At 35.6% G+C, this 17177-nt stretch overlaps 2 protein-coding genes across 2 annotated transcripts; both read left to right on the forward strand.

The window, feature by feature from the left end:
* The first annotated feature begins 1 nt into the window (after position 1).
* LOC110879295 lies at positions 2 to 5602 on the forward strand. Its single transcript, XM_022127717.2, has 14 exons — positions 2 to 305; positions 1727 to 1871; positions 2031 to 2098; positions 2203 to 2256; positions 2343 to 2426; positions 2504 to 2589; positions 2842 to 2922; positions 3686 to 3816; positions 3998 to 4039; positions 4134 to 4210; positions 4282 to 4372; positions 4890 to 4971; positions 5156 to 5225; positions 5309 to 5602. Exons 1-14 carry the CDS (start codon positions 211 to 213, stop codon positions 5475 to 5477), a joined length of 1275 nt encoding a protein of 424 aa, XP_021983409.1. The 5' UTR covers positions 2 to 210; the 3' UTR covers positions 5478 to 5602.
* Positions 5603 to 9195: 3593 nt separating this feature from the next.
* On the forward strand, positions 9196 to 13423 carry LOC110879294 (protease Do-like 1, chloroplastic). The gene is made up of 8 exons (XM_022127716.2): positions 9196 to 9645; positions 9848 to 9970; positions 10522 to 10693; positions 10861 to 10898; positions 11708 to 11906; positions 12022 to 12174; positions 12277 to 12411; positions 13131 to 13423. Exons 1-8 carry the CDS (start codon positions 9257 to 9259, stop codon positions 13206 to 13208), a joined length of 1287 nt encoding a protein of 428 aa, XP_021983408.1. The 5' UTR covers positions 9196 to 9256; the 3' UTR covers positions 13209 to 13423.
* The last annotated feature ends 3754 nt before the right edge of the window (positions 13424 to 17177 follow it).

The following is a 17177-nucleotide window of genomic DNA, read 5'->3' on the forward strand; positions in this document are numbered from 1 at the left end:
CGTAACCGTTAAACACCCCTTAAAACACGCCACGTCACTAACAGAAAGGGTCATTCAGTTAAGTGAGAAATGCGCGGGCAAGGGTTCAGATTTCAGAACTTCATGGCTTCACAATAAACTCCATCCTTTCCCCAATTCACCAACAATATGCTATTCAGAAACCCTAAATCAAACTCTCTGGAGAACCACAACAACAATTAGCGTCAGAAAATGGGAGGCTTATTGTCATCAGCCGCCGGACCTCCGCCCCCCATGGTGCTGGTTCCGCCGCTCTTCGATTTCCCTCCGCTTGCTGCCCGCACCAGGTCTCTCTATATCTTCCTTCAGGATTCGTTTAATTGTAATATTCGTTTTGGATGCGTTAATTTGAATTCATAAGCTCGATTGTTCGAAGAATGATTTCGTTAGAAATTGGAATCTGTGTTGTATGTTGTGAGATCTGAACAATGCGCACAGAGAATTCGTTGAAATTAGTGTTATACGTTTCTGAATGATGCGGAAAGTGATATATTTGGAATCTGTTATGTATCGGTTGCTTATTTTTTGATTTATTTGTTAGAGGACTGTAAATTACAATCATGTGTACATTGTAAAACTCCATTGCTGATACTGTGGTGGATTCTGATAATGTGTACACTGTACAATGTAAAGCTCAATTATCGGAAGAATGATTCGTTTACAAATTGGAATCAGTGTTGTATGTTGTGAAAGATTCAAAAAGCGATTTCATTGGAATTAGTGTTTTACGTTTCTGATTGATGCGAAAAGCGATTTATTTGGAATTAGTGTTTTAGGTTTTGTCTCGATTGCTAATTTTTTGATTTGTTTGTTAGAGGACTGCTAAATCAGATTGTGGTTTTTTCATCTATCACAAATTATGATGATTAAATGAGGTGTAGGATTATTTGTAAATCGGGAATTTTCATGTGTACATTGTACATTCCTATGATGTGATGGTAGGTTTGTTAATAGGTAAAATGACAAAATTGAACATTGACCAAACCCATTTTACCAAAATAAACATTTGAAGCAGCTAAAGTTAGGGAACACACGAAAATCCATTCAGTTCAGAAACGTGTCGAAAGCGTCTAAAAATAGAATCTTAAATCATACATGATATCCAATGGGATATAGCCACGTGTTGAAAGACTCTATATCCGTTCATGCGTCTAAAAGTCTCTAGAAGTATATCAGCTGAAGAGGCAAGGTTCAGATATAGAGTCTGAACCTAGCCGCTTCAATTAAAAGGTTCAGATGAAGAGGCTAGTATATACTTGTAGAGTCTAAATTTTAGACGCATGAACAAATATAGTCTTTAAACACGTGGCTATTTCTTATTGGATATCAGAGAGGGACCACCATGATTTAAGAGTCTATTTTTTAGGCACTTTCGACACGTGTCAAGTTCTGAACTTAATGGATTTCCGTGTGTTCCCTAACTTTAGCCACTTCACATGTTTATTTTGGTAAAATAGGTTTAGTCGGTGTTCCTTTTCGCCATTGTCCCTTACCTTATATGTGATCTAGTCTTGTATTTGACCTTTGAGGATATCCTAAAGGTTTGTGATCAATTGGTCATGCTAAGATGAGAAGCATTTAGAGTTTAACAATAAGTTGAACCGTTTTGTTGTTCATATTGTTTGCTTATGTTGTTTTAGGGTTTGCTTATTCTAGGAAATCAAATAGGTATCTGGATTTGATTATAATAAATTCTTAAGTGATGCAGGATGTTGGAGTCATCGTATAATCTGTTATTTGGGAAGCTCGTCTTAAAAAGCCTGTTTGAAGATTATTTTGATGCAGCAAATCATTTCAGTACGATATTCTTATTGAAGCCAATTGAAGATCGTCATGTAGATTTAATAGCAAGTGTATCCATCAAAACATTTCATTACTTGCATATGTTTGCTGATATAACGTTTTGTCCAATATGCACGACCATTCTTATGATCTTTTTATTTGTGTGTATAACTGTATATGTACTTATGTTTCATTTGGAGTTAAAGAAAGGTTCCTTAGCCCACATTTAGGTTTCAGGTCCTCTTGATAACAAGCCCGAGGAGCCAATAGTTGGTAATGCACTATTTCGCTGGCAAAGGTATTATCCTTCAAGTTTGCTACTGATTTCTTCTAGAAATTGTGGGTTGCAACTTACTTCTTTTGGCGTTCTTTAAAGGAAACCTTTTTTAATATCTGTCACAGTGATGCCGATGATCCTCACACATTCACAGATCTTTATGTATCCAGTGTTGATCCGTAAGTATTTATTTTCTCTTCCATCAAGGGTAAGTTTCATGTTTATCATATTCTTCCTTTATGTTCTTACACATTCGTATTTCCAGGATTTTACTCATGAGAGCATGTGCATACTACCCGAAATACGGTTTCGGAGCATTTGGGATTTTTCCAGTCCTTAAAAAACAGAGGTTCGCTCATTTCAATCGAGCAAAACCACACAATTCTTGTTATTTATATTCATTTGCAAAGTTTACCTTCTATACAGAGTATGTTCAGAAGACTATGGTACAATGGGTCTGAGATATGGCTCGTCACGTTTGTCATTTGGAACCACATTTTTGCCATATTCATGTATGTAATGCAATGCATGATTATAAACTTATCAACTTTTCATATACGTTATGTTCCTTTCATTTTCTTCTCTAATATTCATTTCTATGATGTCATTGGGGGTTCCTTTGATTCTATAATTTTACTATAATGCCAAAATTTATTTTACAACGCATATAATACGCCAAACTATCAACAAGTTTCATATACCTTTATTCAACACTAATTCAACATCTTCGAGTTTTTCTTTATTATACTGTTTTCCGAATGTAGTGGGAAATGACTTCCCGAAATCTGCATGGCTGGTGACCAAGTTGGGAAGGTTAACTGCTGGAGTCCAATATGATCCTGGATGTAAGATTCTTTCCCACATCGTTTTAATATAATGCTATTTTAAGTCCATTTCGTGAAGTGCTTTACCCTTTGCCCTGTTGAAGGAAAACCATTTTGTATGAAATACAGTTATTGGTCATCCATGGTTCTTATTACTCTATATTTTGTTCTCTAGTTTCATTGTCTTGCCTTTTTTCTTTAAGAGTAAAATGTTGCTTTCGTCCTTGAGGTTTGGCCAGTATTGCGACTTTCGTCCAAAGGTTTGTTTTTCCACATCTTGATCCAAAAGGTTTGAAATCTTGCCATTTTCATCCGGCTCATTAACTCCATCCAATTTTCTCTGTTAACTCAAGGGGTATTTATGTCTTTTTACGTATATTGTTTTTGTTTTTTATTTAGTAAGGGTATTTTGAACGCTTGTACATAAAGTGAAAAAGACCGAATTGCCCTTTAAGGTAACAAAAAAGACGGAAATACCCCTGACTTAACAGAGAAAAATGGATGGAGTTAATGAGCCGGATGAAAATGGCAAGATTTCAAACCTTTTGGATTCAGATCTGGAAAAACAAACCTATGGACTAAAGTCGCAAAACTGGCCCAACCTCAGGGACGAAATGGCATTTTACTCTTTTTTTAAAGTTCTTATAACTTGTGTTAGTGTAGTATAGTGTAATTCATCAAAGGTTATGCTCTTCATCCTCCCTGAAATTATTCCTCTATAAGCATTGTTGCCTCTTTTATTGAAATTGTAAAATGATATGTTCTCATGGTTATTGTGCTTTAGTTGTTGAAAAGGAAGGTGCAAAATATAAAAATTTGAAGAATTGGAATTACGCCATAGGCTATGGAATCGGATCCGGCAGCCCATTGAGCCCGTCTTTTAATTTTGGTCTCGAATTCGCCCAGAACTCCAAGGTTACCATTGTTTATGGTTTCTTGAATATCATTGAAGCATTATCCAGTTAAACAGCTTTTACTATTTCTTTACAATTAAAGTTTTGGTCTTTTTCATATTAAGATCATTTATCGTTTGGCTTTCTTTAATACTCCATAAGACCTGAAGTACTTTTATTTCTTTGTAAAACGTCAACTGCAGTTCATTGCCTCTTTCTATCAGCATGTGGTGGTCCAACGAAGGGTTCTCTATCTCTCTCTCTCTCTCTATATATATATATATATCTTTCTATATATATGCGTGAGTGTACACGTATTACAATTGTTGAATTCTGCAGGTAAAGAATCCACTGGAAGAGAATGAAGTAATTGGAATTACTAATTACATAGACTTTGGATTTGAGCTGCTAACAAGGTAATAAAGGGTGTGCAATCCATCCACATATGGTTTGAAAAGAGAATCTGAGTCGTTATATCTGTTAACAGAATGAATGATCAAAAGGGATCAAACAACATCCAAGATTCCACCTTTAATATTGGTGCATCTTGGCAAGCCAATAAAAACATCTTGCTGAAGGTTAGCTGTCTTGGTTTCAATGTAATGTTTGATATTATGAATTACAGTAAAATGCCATTTTCGTCCCTGAGGTTTGGCCACTTTTGCGACTTTCGTCCAAATGTTTGTTTTTCCACATCTGGATCCAAAAGGTTTGGAATCTTAACATTTTCATCCAACTAGTTAACTCCATCCATTTTTCCCCGTTAAATGAGGGGTATTTCCGTCTTTTAGACGTTTTTATCAAAATAAAAAACACTATTAAGAAATAAAGATACACCTCTGTTGACTTTCTAGTTATGACTTTTCTTATAAACATTAACAAATAGGTATAAGGACGAAAATACCGCTGACTTAACGTTAAAAATGAATGGAGTTAACGAGTCAGATGAAAATGACAAGATTTTAAACCTTTTGGATCCGGATGCGGAAAAACAAACCTTTGGATGGAAGTCACAAAAGTGGTCAAACCTGAGGGATGAAAATGGCATTTTACTCTAAGAATTACTATGTTAAATTTTGTTCACGTATTGTGCAGGGAAAAGTGGGCCCTCTTAGTTCAGCACTGTCGTTTTCTTTTAAGTCATGGTGGAAACCTTCATTCAGTTTCAGCGTGTCAGGTATAACTTATGTGACGAGTATCGGATAATTTTCAAGAGAATTCTGGGAAAAGAATACTTGAACACTAAAACTAGTTCTTTTGGCGTGTAAACGAAACCGTATTGATTCCTTTTTGAGCTTAGTTAGTGAGAACCTTTGATACCATGAATATGCATGAATCTGAAACGATTTAATGATGGGCAGCTATAAGAGAGCGTGGTGGGAAGACGTCTTTGGGGTTTGGTGTTCGTGTCGACAACGTGAGAGAAGCAAGGTTTGTGTTGTATTGGAATGGTTGATGATTAATGATGTTTTTTTTTGAAGGATTGAAAGACTTAACATGAAAAAACTGTGCAGTTACCAAAGGGCGGATCCGAATTTCGTAATGCTGACACCAAACAAAGAGCATTTAGCAGAGGGAATCCAGTGGAAAAGTGGGCAGAGACCATTGATGCAATCGGATGTAAACTCCGGAAACTTTGATGGTATGCCCAGGGAACTCAGACCCTTGGGTAGAATTTTATAATTTTTTTTTCTCTTTCTACAAGTCCTGGAAAAACAAACTGTAATACACCTGAGGACTTTTATCTGAACTTTTTTTTGTTTTCATTTCATATTTAAACTAAATAATAATTTCAAAGTTTTGGGTTCCGCTTGTCCAACCAACTTGTGACTCGCAACTCGTTAGCTACTTCAGAATATAAACATTCGAGCCGAGTTTAACGGTAACTAGTTCAAATAAATTTCCATTCCTGCTATTTCTTGTATAATGTTAGTGAATTAATTATTTCGATATTGCTGTTGACTTAGATTTGAGATATTAAAAAAAAAATAGATGGGAATTTATCAAAGCTCTCCTAGCCATGACCCGGCTGGCTTGAGTTGAAAACAAACTTGAGCTCAGTTTCTGGCTCAGATTGAAGACTTATGAGCTGAGCTTTCAGCTTTCGGCTTGTATTTTTATAATGCGTACGAGCCGGAGCTGATTTGGCTTGGTTTATCATAATTTACTTATCTTTCCTATCTTTTTGATTTACTTTTTTGCCAACAGATTAATTTGTAAATCCAGTGCTATTAAGCTGGCAATTAATACTCAAGTCATTTTACCTGCGAATAGGTCAACATGGGACGTCTCAAATAAAAAAGTTGATTTGATAGCGAGAATTATTATTAGGGTGTAGGGAGTGGTTAGGGTGAGCGGGGCACTCCTCTAAGAGGGGAGTCCCCTCTCTTACGCACACCCAATCAGGTTATGCCACGTCAACTTCCCTCTTAAACTCCTCTCACACCCCAATTTGATGGCGGCACTCCCCTCTTAGGTGACTTATTTTTTTATTTTAAAAAAAAAAAGAAAATCAGTGATTGGTTGAAAGTGAGGCTGGCCCCACCAACAACCCTCCCCTTCTTCGGTGAACTCCCCCGAATCCCTTCCCCGAATCGGGTCACCGTAGGGATGGCGGCGGTGTTCCCGATCGGTGGATAGGGTCACCGAACCACTCCCCGCTTGGTGCCCCGGATACCCTTAGACACTTGAAAGTGGTAAACTTCAAAATCAACCAATGAGAGTGTGCCATGTCAAAGTGGTAAATTATGTTCAAAAGTGTTGGCAAAGGTTAGACACTTCATGAATTGATAAACTATTTAAAAAAAGGAAAAAAGTGTGATTGGTTGAGATGACATGGACCCCACCCCACACACCTAGGGCTGTAAACGAACCGAACGAACACGAACAAGGCTTTGTTCGTGTTCGTTCGTTAAGGAAATAAATGTGTTCACGAACGGTTCATGAACACTTACCAAACGAGATTTTATGTTCGTGTTCGTTCATTAAGCAAATGAGCGTGTTCGCGAACGGTTCACGAACACAAACGGACACAAATAAATTTGGCGAACGCGACGAAGGATAAAGATAGATGGCCCAGAGAGTAGCACTCGAACTTGAATCCCTTATTGTGGAACGTAGGTCGATTGTATTCGTGGATGTAAATAATGAGAAATGAAAGGGAAATGATGCATAAACAAGGTGAAAATGGGTTTCCTAGTTTAATTGTTAGGGAAATAAAATAAATAAAAGTTTAATAATATAAAAAGTACAAATAAAATATAAGAAAGTACAAAGATCTTCAATTAAAACACAAACATACGAACATAAACGAACGTAAATCAATGAATATTCACGAACACGTTCACGAACACCTTACCGAACGTTCACGAACACAATCGAACGAACGAGACCTCTGTTCATGTTCGTTCATTTAACTAATCGAATGAAATTTCTTGTTCATGTTCGTTCGTTTATTAAACGAACGAACATAAACGGACTTCCCGCCGAACGGTTCACGAACTGTTCGCTGAACGTTCGGTTTATTTACAGCCCTACACACACCCCCCCTCTCTCCTACCCTCCCTCTCCCCGCATCGGCAACCCCTCACCGATTTCTTCCCCACAATCGGTAAAACATGTGCGGTAAAAAGGTTGGCATCGGTCACCGATCGGTGCCACATGCCTTTGCCGCTGCCACTCCGGACCGCCTTATGTGTATAAACATTTGTTGAAGTGATTGGTACTCTTCATAACAAATGTACAATGCATGTATGCCATGGATATTAGTAATCATAGTCCACTACTTGATTTAAAATCCGTAGGATAATGGGTATATCTGTTAACTTTTTAAAAAATATACATTGGGATTTTAAGTTAACTAGTGGGACTACCTGTGTACTGTCAGTATCGTTTCATAAAAATCAAATTAGTAAAAAATAAGTATATATTATATAAAATATAATGGGTGGAATCGAAAAAGTAATTTTACTAGTTCCACCAAGTCACTTTTCATGTGACTTGGTTTGGTTTATATAGTAATTCCTTGCTATTCTGTTTTTATATAATTTTATTACTACAGAAAATAGAAATATAAAAACTAAAGGTAAAGTGGATTGGTATATTTCTTTATTACCTAAGAATTAAGAAATACAGAAATAAAAATGTCTATGAGTAGTGAATAAACGGGACGTATGCTGCGAGTAATTAGACCATTATCACATTCTTACTATCTACTTTCAACCAATGTTTTTTATTTATATTTGGACATTGTGGTTTTTTGATAGGGACATCGTCACATGGACACATGGTTCTCGAAGATGCAAGAAACATGGTTTGAAGATGGGTCCATTTAGAGTGATTATACAGTTGGGTTATTTACACTTTTAATAAAACAAAAGTTTGGTAGCTTAATTAATTGAAGGTAAAATAGAAAAACTGAATTTTGCATCCCCTTTTTACTTATAATTACTCACAACTATTCTTTATAATATAAGTAACTCACTCTAAATACATCACACTAGGTGAACTAATGGTCCTTGAAACATACATTAGATTAGAAAGATATATCGTATATATTGATGAAGAATGTTAATGGTACTTGAAAATATCTAGCTCTTAATACGGGAAAAACCTCCCTTTGTGGGAATTGAATCCAGGACCTATTGGTCCTAAAGTCTTATTCCACCCCTAATATATCACTAGTCTATAAAGCCATGAACTCTAACCTTTAGCTCTTCTTAAAGACTACCTTTTCATTATATTTTGTTTTTAATTTTGCCGGATAACAAAAAGGAACATGATTTAATAATCATAATTATTTTTGTTATGTTATATACTTATTATTTAATTTGCATGGATTATGAATAATAATTTTATCAATAAAATATTATATTTTTAACTTTAGTTTCGCTTTTAATACGTTATATGATATACACATTAATTTATAATTTACGTTCGTTAACTTAAAAAATTTTAGTATCATATCCGTACTCTAACAAAATAAAAATAAACTGGTACTTACCAACTTCCCACCCCTATAGGTAGATGTAAAGAATAGTTTTAATTTTACTCTTTACACTATAAATAATATAATTTTAAAGGGGTTTTGTCTTTGGTAGATTAGGGTTTGCAATTCAGAAAGGGGTAGCGGCGCAGCTTGTTGCCCGTCTACCTTCTGTTTTGATGTAACTTTACAAGTATGAATAAATCGTTAAAAATCATAATAAAATACTTTATAATTTGTTTTCAAAAAAAATTTTAAAACTATATTCAAATTTGATATCACAAACTATACCAACTATCAGTAACGTAATAAATCAAACTAAACCGATAACGACCGACACCAATCACACAACAGCATACCACTAGTTTCAAATTAGTATTTGTATTTAACCTGAAGTTGAAACTTAAAAGTCCTCTCTTTCAAATACAAATAAAATAAAAACAAGTCATCGCTGATATTCATTTCTGAGCGAAAAGGAATGGCTGCACATTCATTCTTCTCCACATACATCTCTTCTACTACTCTCTCTCCTCGTTTCCCCACCCCCAGTCGCCCCACACTCTCAGTCTCCAGAACCTTCGCTCATCGCAACCTCCATACGGCTTGCATCGTCGCCTCACTCCGGCCATCCGCTCACCGTAACCACTCGACGGCGCCTGAATCCGCCATCAACAAGTTTCTAGACTCGTTCGTCGTGTTAATCACGTCCGTAGCCCTATCCGTCTCTGTGTTTGTCACCGATGTCGATTCCGCTGCTGCGTTTGTTGTCACTCCGTCTCGGAAGCTGCAGACGGATGAGCTCGCTACCGTTCGTCTGTTTCAGGAGAATACACCTTCGGTTGTATATATAACCAACTTAGCTGCTAGGTATTGTTATAATAAGTTATAACTTGTGATTTATATGTTTAGGTTAATGGAATGAGTGTGATGATTTGATTTATTTGGATAGCGAGTTTGTGTTTGTGTAATGATTTGTAGTGGATTAGTGGATGAGAATGTGGAATTGTTTTTTTTAATGGAGGTAGTTTTGTTGATTTGTTCGGTTATTGAGTGAAGTTGTGTTGTTTAGGCAGGATGCGTTTACTTTGGATGTGTTGGAGGTGCCGCAGGGGTCGGGATCAGGATTTGTTTGGGATAAGCAAGGACATGTTGTCACGAATTATCATGTTATTCGAGGTGCGTCTGATCTCAGGTTGGTTAAGTTTTTCCTCTTTTTAGAGATCATGATGCTTTTTCTTGTTGTGTACATGTCCATTTCTTTGGAACCATGGTAGATGTTCATGTATGAATGTCTAATTATTCCATGTTATAAAGGAAATCCAAATCACCGCAGGTGTAGAAAGCGCGTAATACTATGAAATTATGTTTGGCTGTTATGTTGTATCCGTGATCATCTGTCAGCAGATTGATGAACAAATTGAATTAACCTTAAGAAAGAACATGTATATACTATTAACCTCGTTGATCTTAGTCTCTTACTTTCTTGTTAATATCATAATATGCATAATTTGATTGAGTAATAATACATAGACCTAAAACATCCCCCTCCTCATGTTTACTTTTGATTTTGGCACGTGTCTAAATTTTCTTGTTAGGTTGTTTCCTAGGCCTACCAATAGTTCTTTATCTAGTTTGTCCACCGTGGTTGCAGTGTCTACCTTTGTCGTTAGGTTTTGTTAGAAACGCCTATGATATCATTATTTTTTCTCTTTTCTGTCATTGAGTTGATGTATATATATTCAGGGTAACTCTCGCTGATCAGACCACATATGATGCAAAAGTTGTTGGGTTTGATCAAGATAAAGATGTTGCAGTACTGCGTATCGATGCACCGAAAGATAAATTGAGACCAATACCAGTCGGTGTGTCTGCAGACTTGCTTGTTGGGCAAAAAGTTTTTGCTATTGGAAATCCTGTGAGTGTGCATATACTAACTTTGATGCATGAGAATATGAGTAATTTATATATGTATATTGTGCATATTCTAATATTTTTTTTTTTCACTTTTAACTACCTTTCCCCTTCCATAAATTTGTACTTGGTAGATTACTTACTTTGACGTACATATATTTTTTTTTGCAGTTTGGGCTTGATCACACTCTAACGACTGGTGTCATCAGGTATGAATTACCGCTACAAGTAAAGGGGGTTGGTTACCTTTCATTATTGCAGCACTTATTTTTATACCTTTTAAAGCTAAGGTCTGTTTTGAGGAATTTGGAAACATATTAAGAATATCTTTACTAGGAACTAGGACATACCTACATCTAGATTGAAAATATAGGCCGAAATTTGTTGATTAAATTGAAGCATGCTACATTGCATTCTATTCCTTAATCATATGCACAAGCAATCCTTATTAATGACTATTGTATTTGAACATTTGCAATAATCCTGATACTTGTTGTTGGACAACTAGCTCCCCAATTATTTTATTCCTAATAAAACTCTAATTCCTAATGCACTTTGTGCCACTTATCCTTCCTTTGTGACATAGAGTTTGATACTACACACACAGATACCTTCTAGACAGAATACATCACTAGTCTAAAACGCCACTACAATACATAACTAGTTTGGATCGTAAAGAGTTAACTAGGTGTTGGTAACGACATTGTAAAGCTACCATCATGTTGATCATTAATCAACTTCTACATACATTGTTTGGGCATGGAAGATAGGGTAGATCATTGAAGCCACACCTTGAGACTTGATGACAAGGTGTTTAGGGGCTGGAGTAATGATAAGCCTTTGATGGATTATTATTAGTATTATTTTATATTTTTATTTATTGGGCAAGTCTTTATATTCTTTTAGCATCTATTAGATAATCTTTATTAGAAAACAGAGTTTTATTAGGATTAAAAATAAAACTATGTACTTATTAGGCATTCGACCTCGAATGGTTACTTCATGAGGTTGTTTGCAGTGGGCTAAGGAGAGAAATAAGCTCTGCTGCAACTGGCCGCCCGATTCAAGACGTTATCCAAACGGATGCTGCAATCAACCCTGGAAATAGCGGAGGGCCACTTCTCGATAGCTCAGGAAACCTTATCGGGATAAACACAGCTATATACTCTCCATCTGGTGCATCATCGGGTGTTGGATTTTCCATTCCAGTTGACACAGTGAGTCACATATCTCCACTTGCCCTTTAAATCTCATCTAGCCATATGAACTATGAAGCCTCTGAAGTAAATTTCTTCTTTCATTTGATGTATTTGTTGAATCATATCTGTTCAGGTCGGTGGAATCGTTGACCAATTGGTGCAATTTGGAAAAGTTACCAGACCTATTTTAGGAATTAAGTTTGCACCCGATCAGTCGGTGGAGCAACTCGGAGTCAGTGGAGTACTTGTCTTAGATGCTCCTCCAAATGGCCCTGCGGGAAAAGCGGTATATATGTTATCATTTCCTTTTACCAACTTCGTAAATTTTGCATAATTTTGTGTCTACACCTTGAGAAGTTGCTGATTGGTTTGAACTTTGAACCTACAGGGTCTTCAATCAACGAAACGTGATACCTACGGAAGGCTCATACTGGGTGACATTATTACTTCTGTAAATGGAAAAAAGGTTGCTAATGGAAGTGATTTGTACAGAATTCTTGACCAATGTAAAGTGGGTGAAACAGTAAGTTTCCATCCAAATTTTGTGTTAAACTAGTAAAATTCCCCGGCGCGTTGGGGCGGGAATCCAGTCGGTATTGGTTCAGTTCGTTACGGTATTGATACTGTACCAACACTCAGTATAGCAGCCGAAAGGAAAAACTCCAAAAGTACAATACCCTAATTAACGAATGCCAAGTTATTTAAAGTATACAGGTGCTATTGAAAGTAAAAAAAACACGCACAAAAGACAAACCACAAAAGGGGCTCATTTTAGCATAGATAGGCGTGCTCATTTTAGCAAAAAGAGATGGTGCATTTTAGCACCGCCTCACTATTCACAACCATGAACTTTGTTATATATATAAATATAAATAAATATAAATAAGAGTAAATTACGTTTTTGGCCCCTGTGGTTATATCACTTTTACTATATTAGCCCAAAATAAGAATTTTTAACATATCTGCCTCCATGGTCTCTATAACTAACCATTTTGGCCCCTAAGTCTAACCATTTTGGCCCCCATGGTCTCTAACTAACCATTTTGGCCCCCATGATCTCTAGACTTAGGGGCCAAAATGGTTAGTTATAGAGATCACGGGGGCAGATATGTTAAAAATTCTTATTTTGGGCTAATATAGTAAAAGTGATATAACCACAGGGGCCAAAAACGTAATTTACTCTATAAATAATGTTGCTTAATATACCGTATTTCATACTTGTATGTCAACCTTGGTGGACAGGTTACTGTGGAGGTGCTGCGTGGTGACCATGTAGAGAAGATTCCTGTGGTGCTTGAGCCGAAGCCTGATGAATCATGATTCTTGAAAATGTGAGGTCAGCTTGTAAACTTGTGGAATTTGTTACGAGAAATATCTCACTGTATTATTTGACGCATTGTTTCCTAATAGGGATCTTGTAAATAGTCTGCACGCCTCTATGAATTTGAAATTATATAGTTGTAATTCAATGCGAATGTTGTTATAGTTTACCTTACCTTGTTACTGACATGTGTTGCTTTTAACTTTACCTTGAATCAATTTGTTGTGTTATTTTTCTTTTTTCTGTTGTTATAAACACCAGGCTAAAAGTGGCAGGCCTCCATAACATCATGCAGAAAAAAAAATGATTTTCTAAGGTTTTGTTAGAAATGTCAACTTCATGTCTATGTGAGACTTTTGTAAAGATAGCAGTAACCAGGGTTAGAAGTTTATATCATATCCACTTCTTAAATGTAGTTAATAATATTTATGTAATCTGTTATAAATAAACTATAGCCCCAGGGTTGTCTTTGAGAATTCCGGAGCCCTGTATGACTAGAAAAAACGGGCCCCATTGAACAATCGCTATATCTCGAACAGATTATCAGAAACCTGAAACGGGTTAAAAAGATTTTTGCCTCCTAGGTGCTTAGTTTACGACATCCATAGATAAAAAGGAAATAAGCAAGCAAGCTCATATGCACATCACTAATAAGGTAGTATTTGGTATGCAGGAATGAAATGAACCATTACAAGAGAATGAAGAAAAAAAATATTTGGTTGGTCAATGAAATAGAGTCACCCATTACATAAGTCATTACATTTCAACAAAATCATTCTATCCCCCCTCCCTCTGTTTTTTTTTTCATTCCATCCCTTCATTAACAACACCACCACCCCACCGTGTCACACCCCAACCGATACGGAAAAATCAAGATGAGACATAATAGATTGTTCAAAGACCCATAGTACTAAACTAAAATATATTAATCATTGAAATTGATTTGTCATACATAAATGAAACACATTGCTCAACCAAGGAAAAGAAACATGACATTAAATTAAATTGATAGTCTAAATCCAAAGGCCTACATGATCTCAATTTTGTAATAGCACCTCAAGTATCGTCTGAAAATATGTTAAAATAATGATCAACAAAAAGTTAACGAGTATACAACTTTAATACATATAACATAATTGAAAAGGCGTAAGTCACATGTCAAAAGTATCTAATACGGCAATATGTAACTTGCAAGTACAAGAGGCATAACTCAACCTAAAATATAAGACATTTGAGCACCTTAGCACCGAAATGTTAAGTCTAAGTAAACTTAACAATGACCACGGATCCGAAAGATCAATCTAGGCGGGTTATCAATCCTATAGCGCTATACATGTTAAGGGCGACTTGCAAGGTTAATGAATATGCATAGGAACAATTGTAAACAAGTATGTAACACATAAAGCATTTAGATTAATGAACATGTAAGTGGATATGTATTTAAATAAGTATGTGCAGTTTGTAGTGTTTTGATATATGAAAATGTTTTCAATCCCAAATAGTGTAAAAGTAAAAAAGGAATCATGTATACTCACGGTTTTGCGAAGTTAACCGAGATATGTCACGAACAAGCGCACAAGTAGGGCGAGCAAACTAAGTCTAGCATAAAGGGTAAAAACGTAAATGTGTAAGTGTGTATGTAAGTGTAGGAATTAAGGATAAATGAAAGATTAAATAAAAAGGAAATGAAAACGTAAAGGTAAAAAAAATGAAGGATAAAACCTCATGAAAATGATTAAATGAAACTGTTTATATATATAGTTGTTTTAATAATCATACAGATTTATTATATGATTATGTGTAAAACTACTATTTATGCAATGAATAATAATAAAATAAGGTCTTTGTAAAATAAGGAGTTTTAAGTGTTAAAATTGTTATTTTACAAAGTGTTATGTATTTATCATAACTAGGTTTTTATAAGAATAAATAAATGATAAATAAATAAATAAATTTCGGAAAAAATAAATAATATTATCAAAACAAAAAGTTTTTATAATTTTAATATTTATTTTCTGCCCAAATATATTTATTATATTTTTATTGAATTAAAATAGAATTTTAAGGCTATTATAATGCCTTTAAATGGCAAAGTCAATGTAAAACTAATAAATTCAGAAAATTCAAAAATAAAATAAGGAAATAATCTTTCCATAAATCCCATGTGATGTTCACCAAAACACAAAATCACCAATTACTTGGTTAGTGAGATTTCGGTTTGGTTTGGGGGAAAATATGCAAAAGTGACGAAATGGTTACAAGATGTACATGCAAGTGTGTAGATGGTTTGATTTGCATCCTAAACCACTACATATGCCTACCATAACACAAAACATCCAAACATTAGGCTAGTTTGGTGTCTTGGTTTAGTTTTGGCGATTTTGTCCCAAATGGGTTAAATAATGCATAAACATGAATAAAGGGACAAGGACATGAATGTAGGTTGTTAGATCATGTGTGTATTCTTATACAAGTCCCAACTGTAACACAAAAACACACAAAATTGGTGTTTTGGTTTGATAAAGGGTTGGAAGTCAAGTTAGAGTTAGAAGGGTAATATAGTCAAGAACAATTATAAAAGTAAAAGAATCCAGTTTTGGTTACTATTAGATAAACGTACCGTAAAACCAAACCGTTGACCAGTTTTGGTTGTTTCATGGAATCATGGTTTCAAACCGAACAATGAACGGTGGTTTGAGTGACAGTTCAAGCAGAAGATCCTCACAGGATCGAGTGTGGTTCAATTATGGTTCAATTTAAGGGAGGTGTGATGCCTCGAATAGTAAAGCTAAAGCCACTTCAAATTTTTTTTATGTTTGACTGAACTGCCTATGTCAAATAGTAGAGGATGCATGGGTAGTCAAGAAAGCAGTTTATTGACTAATTGAAGTCTAGGAAGACTTAATGAGTAAATGCTATGTTCATTGGTCCCATAAGCAGGGTAGTGCGGGTAGACTCATCCTTCACAAAAAAGTTGAGTGAAATTAAAAACAAGGTGTTATTGTCAAGACAATTTTTTTTAATGGAAAGTAGATTTTTTGTGATTTCCTATAAATGAAGAATATTGGTTAAACAAAAGGTCTTACCTCGTGATAAATTTGGGAAGACCCAACATGAAGGATACGAATCCCTTACCATTACCAACGTGAAGTGTAACATTACCATAATATACCTCGGAGTTGGCCGATACCACATATATTGCATGTGCCATAAATGGTGTTTTAAATTCATACCCATCCAAATTGGCGACCTTCTCCACGACCATGGTTATTGTTACCACGATAGTTCCAACGTCAACAGTTTTCACGGTTGTTGGGTTGATAGGAACCGTAAATGATGCAGAAGCACGGTTACGTAGGAAATCTAAAAGTTGGAGATGATGTGGATCCAAGATTGTTACGTGAGATCTCCAGGTGTAGAGGTAAGGCATGCGCACTAAATGCGGCAGAAGCACGGGTCTCGCCAAAAGTGTAGTCGTGATGACCAAGATGCCTGTGAAGTGCATCAAATGAAGTGGCCTGTAAGGAGGGTGGATTAAAATCCATGTTATTCATAACATAAACCGTAGCTGACAAACATAAAAGAGGCGGTGGTGGATGAAAGTGGTGGTTAGGGGTAGCGGAACAGAGGTGAAAGGTGGCAAGAGAAGCTGAAAGCACCTATTAAGATAGTGATATAGGTAGTGAAGTTAAACATGCCGCCAAAAAAGATCAAAGCTTGATTTGCATATTTCGACGTGTTCCAGCGGCAACAGGTTACCAATAAGTATTTATAGTTTTATTTGCTTGTTAAACATGAACTCAATGGTACTATGTTAGTTGTGAAGATGATAAGTGCAAAACTATACATATATTTTATATGAATTGGGGACCTTGTTTAGTCATTTTCTTGTATAAAGTTGGTAAATAAGTCATTTATTTGTTTACCTTTGATTTTCAAGCATAAGCGGAACACAAAATGACAAATCA

The sequence above is a fragment of the Helianthus annuus genome, chromosome 9 (assembly GCF_002127325.2).
Source record: "Helianthus annuus cultivar XRQ/B chromosome 9, HanXRQr2.0-SUNRISE, whole genome shotgun sequence".
Classification (NCBI taxonomy): Eukaryota; Viridiplantae; Streptophyta; class Magnoliopsida; order Asterales; family Asteraceae; genus Helianthus; species Helianthus annuus.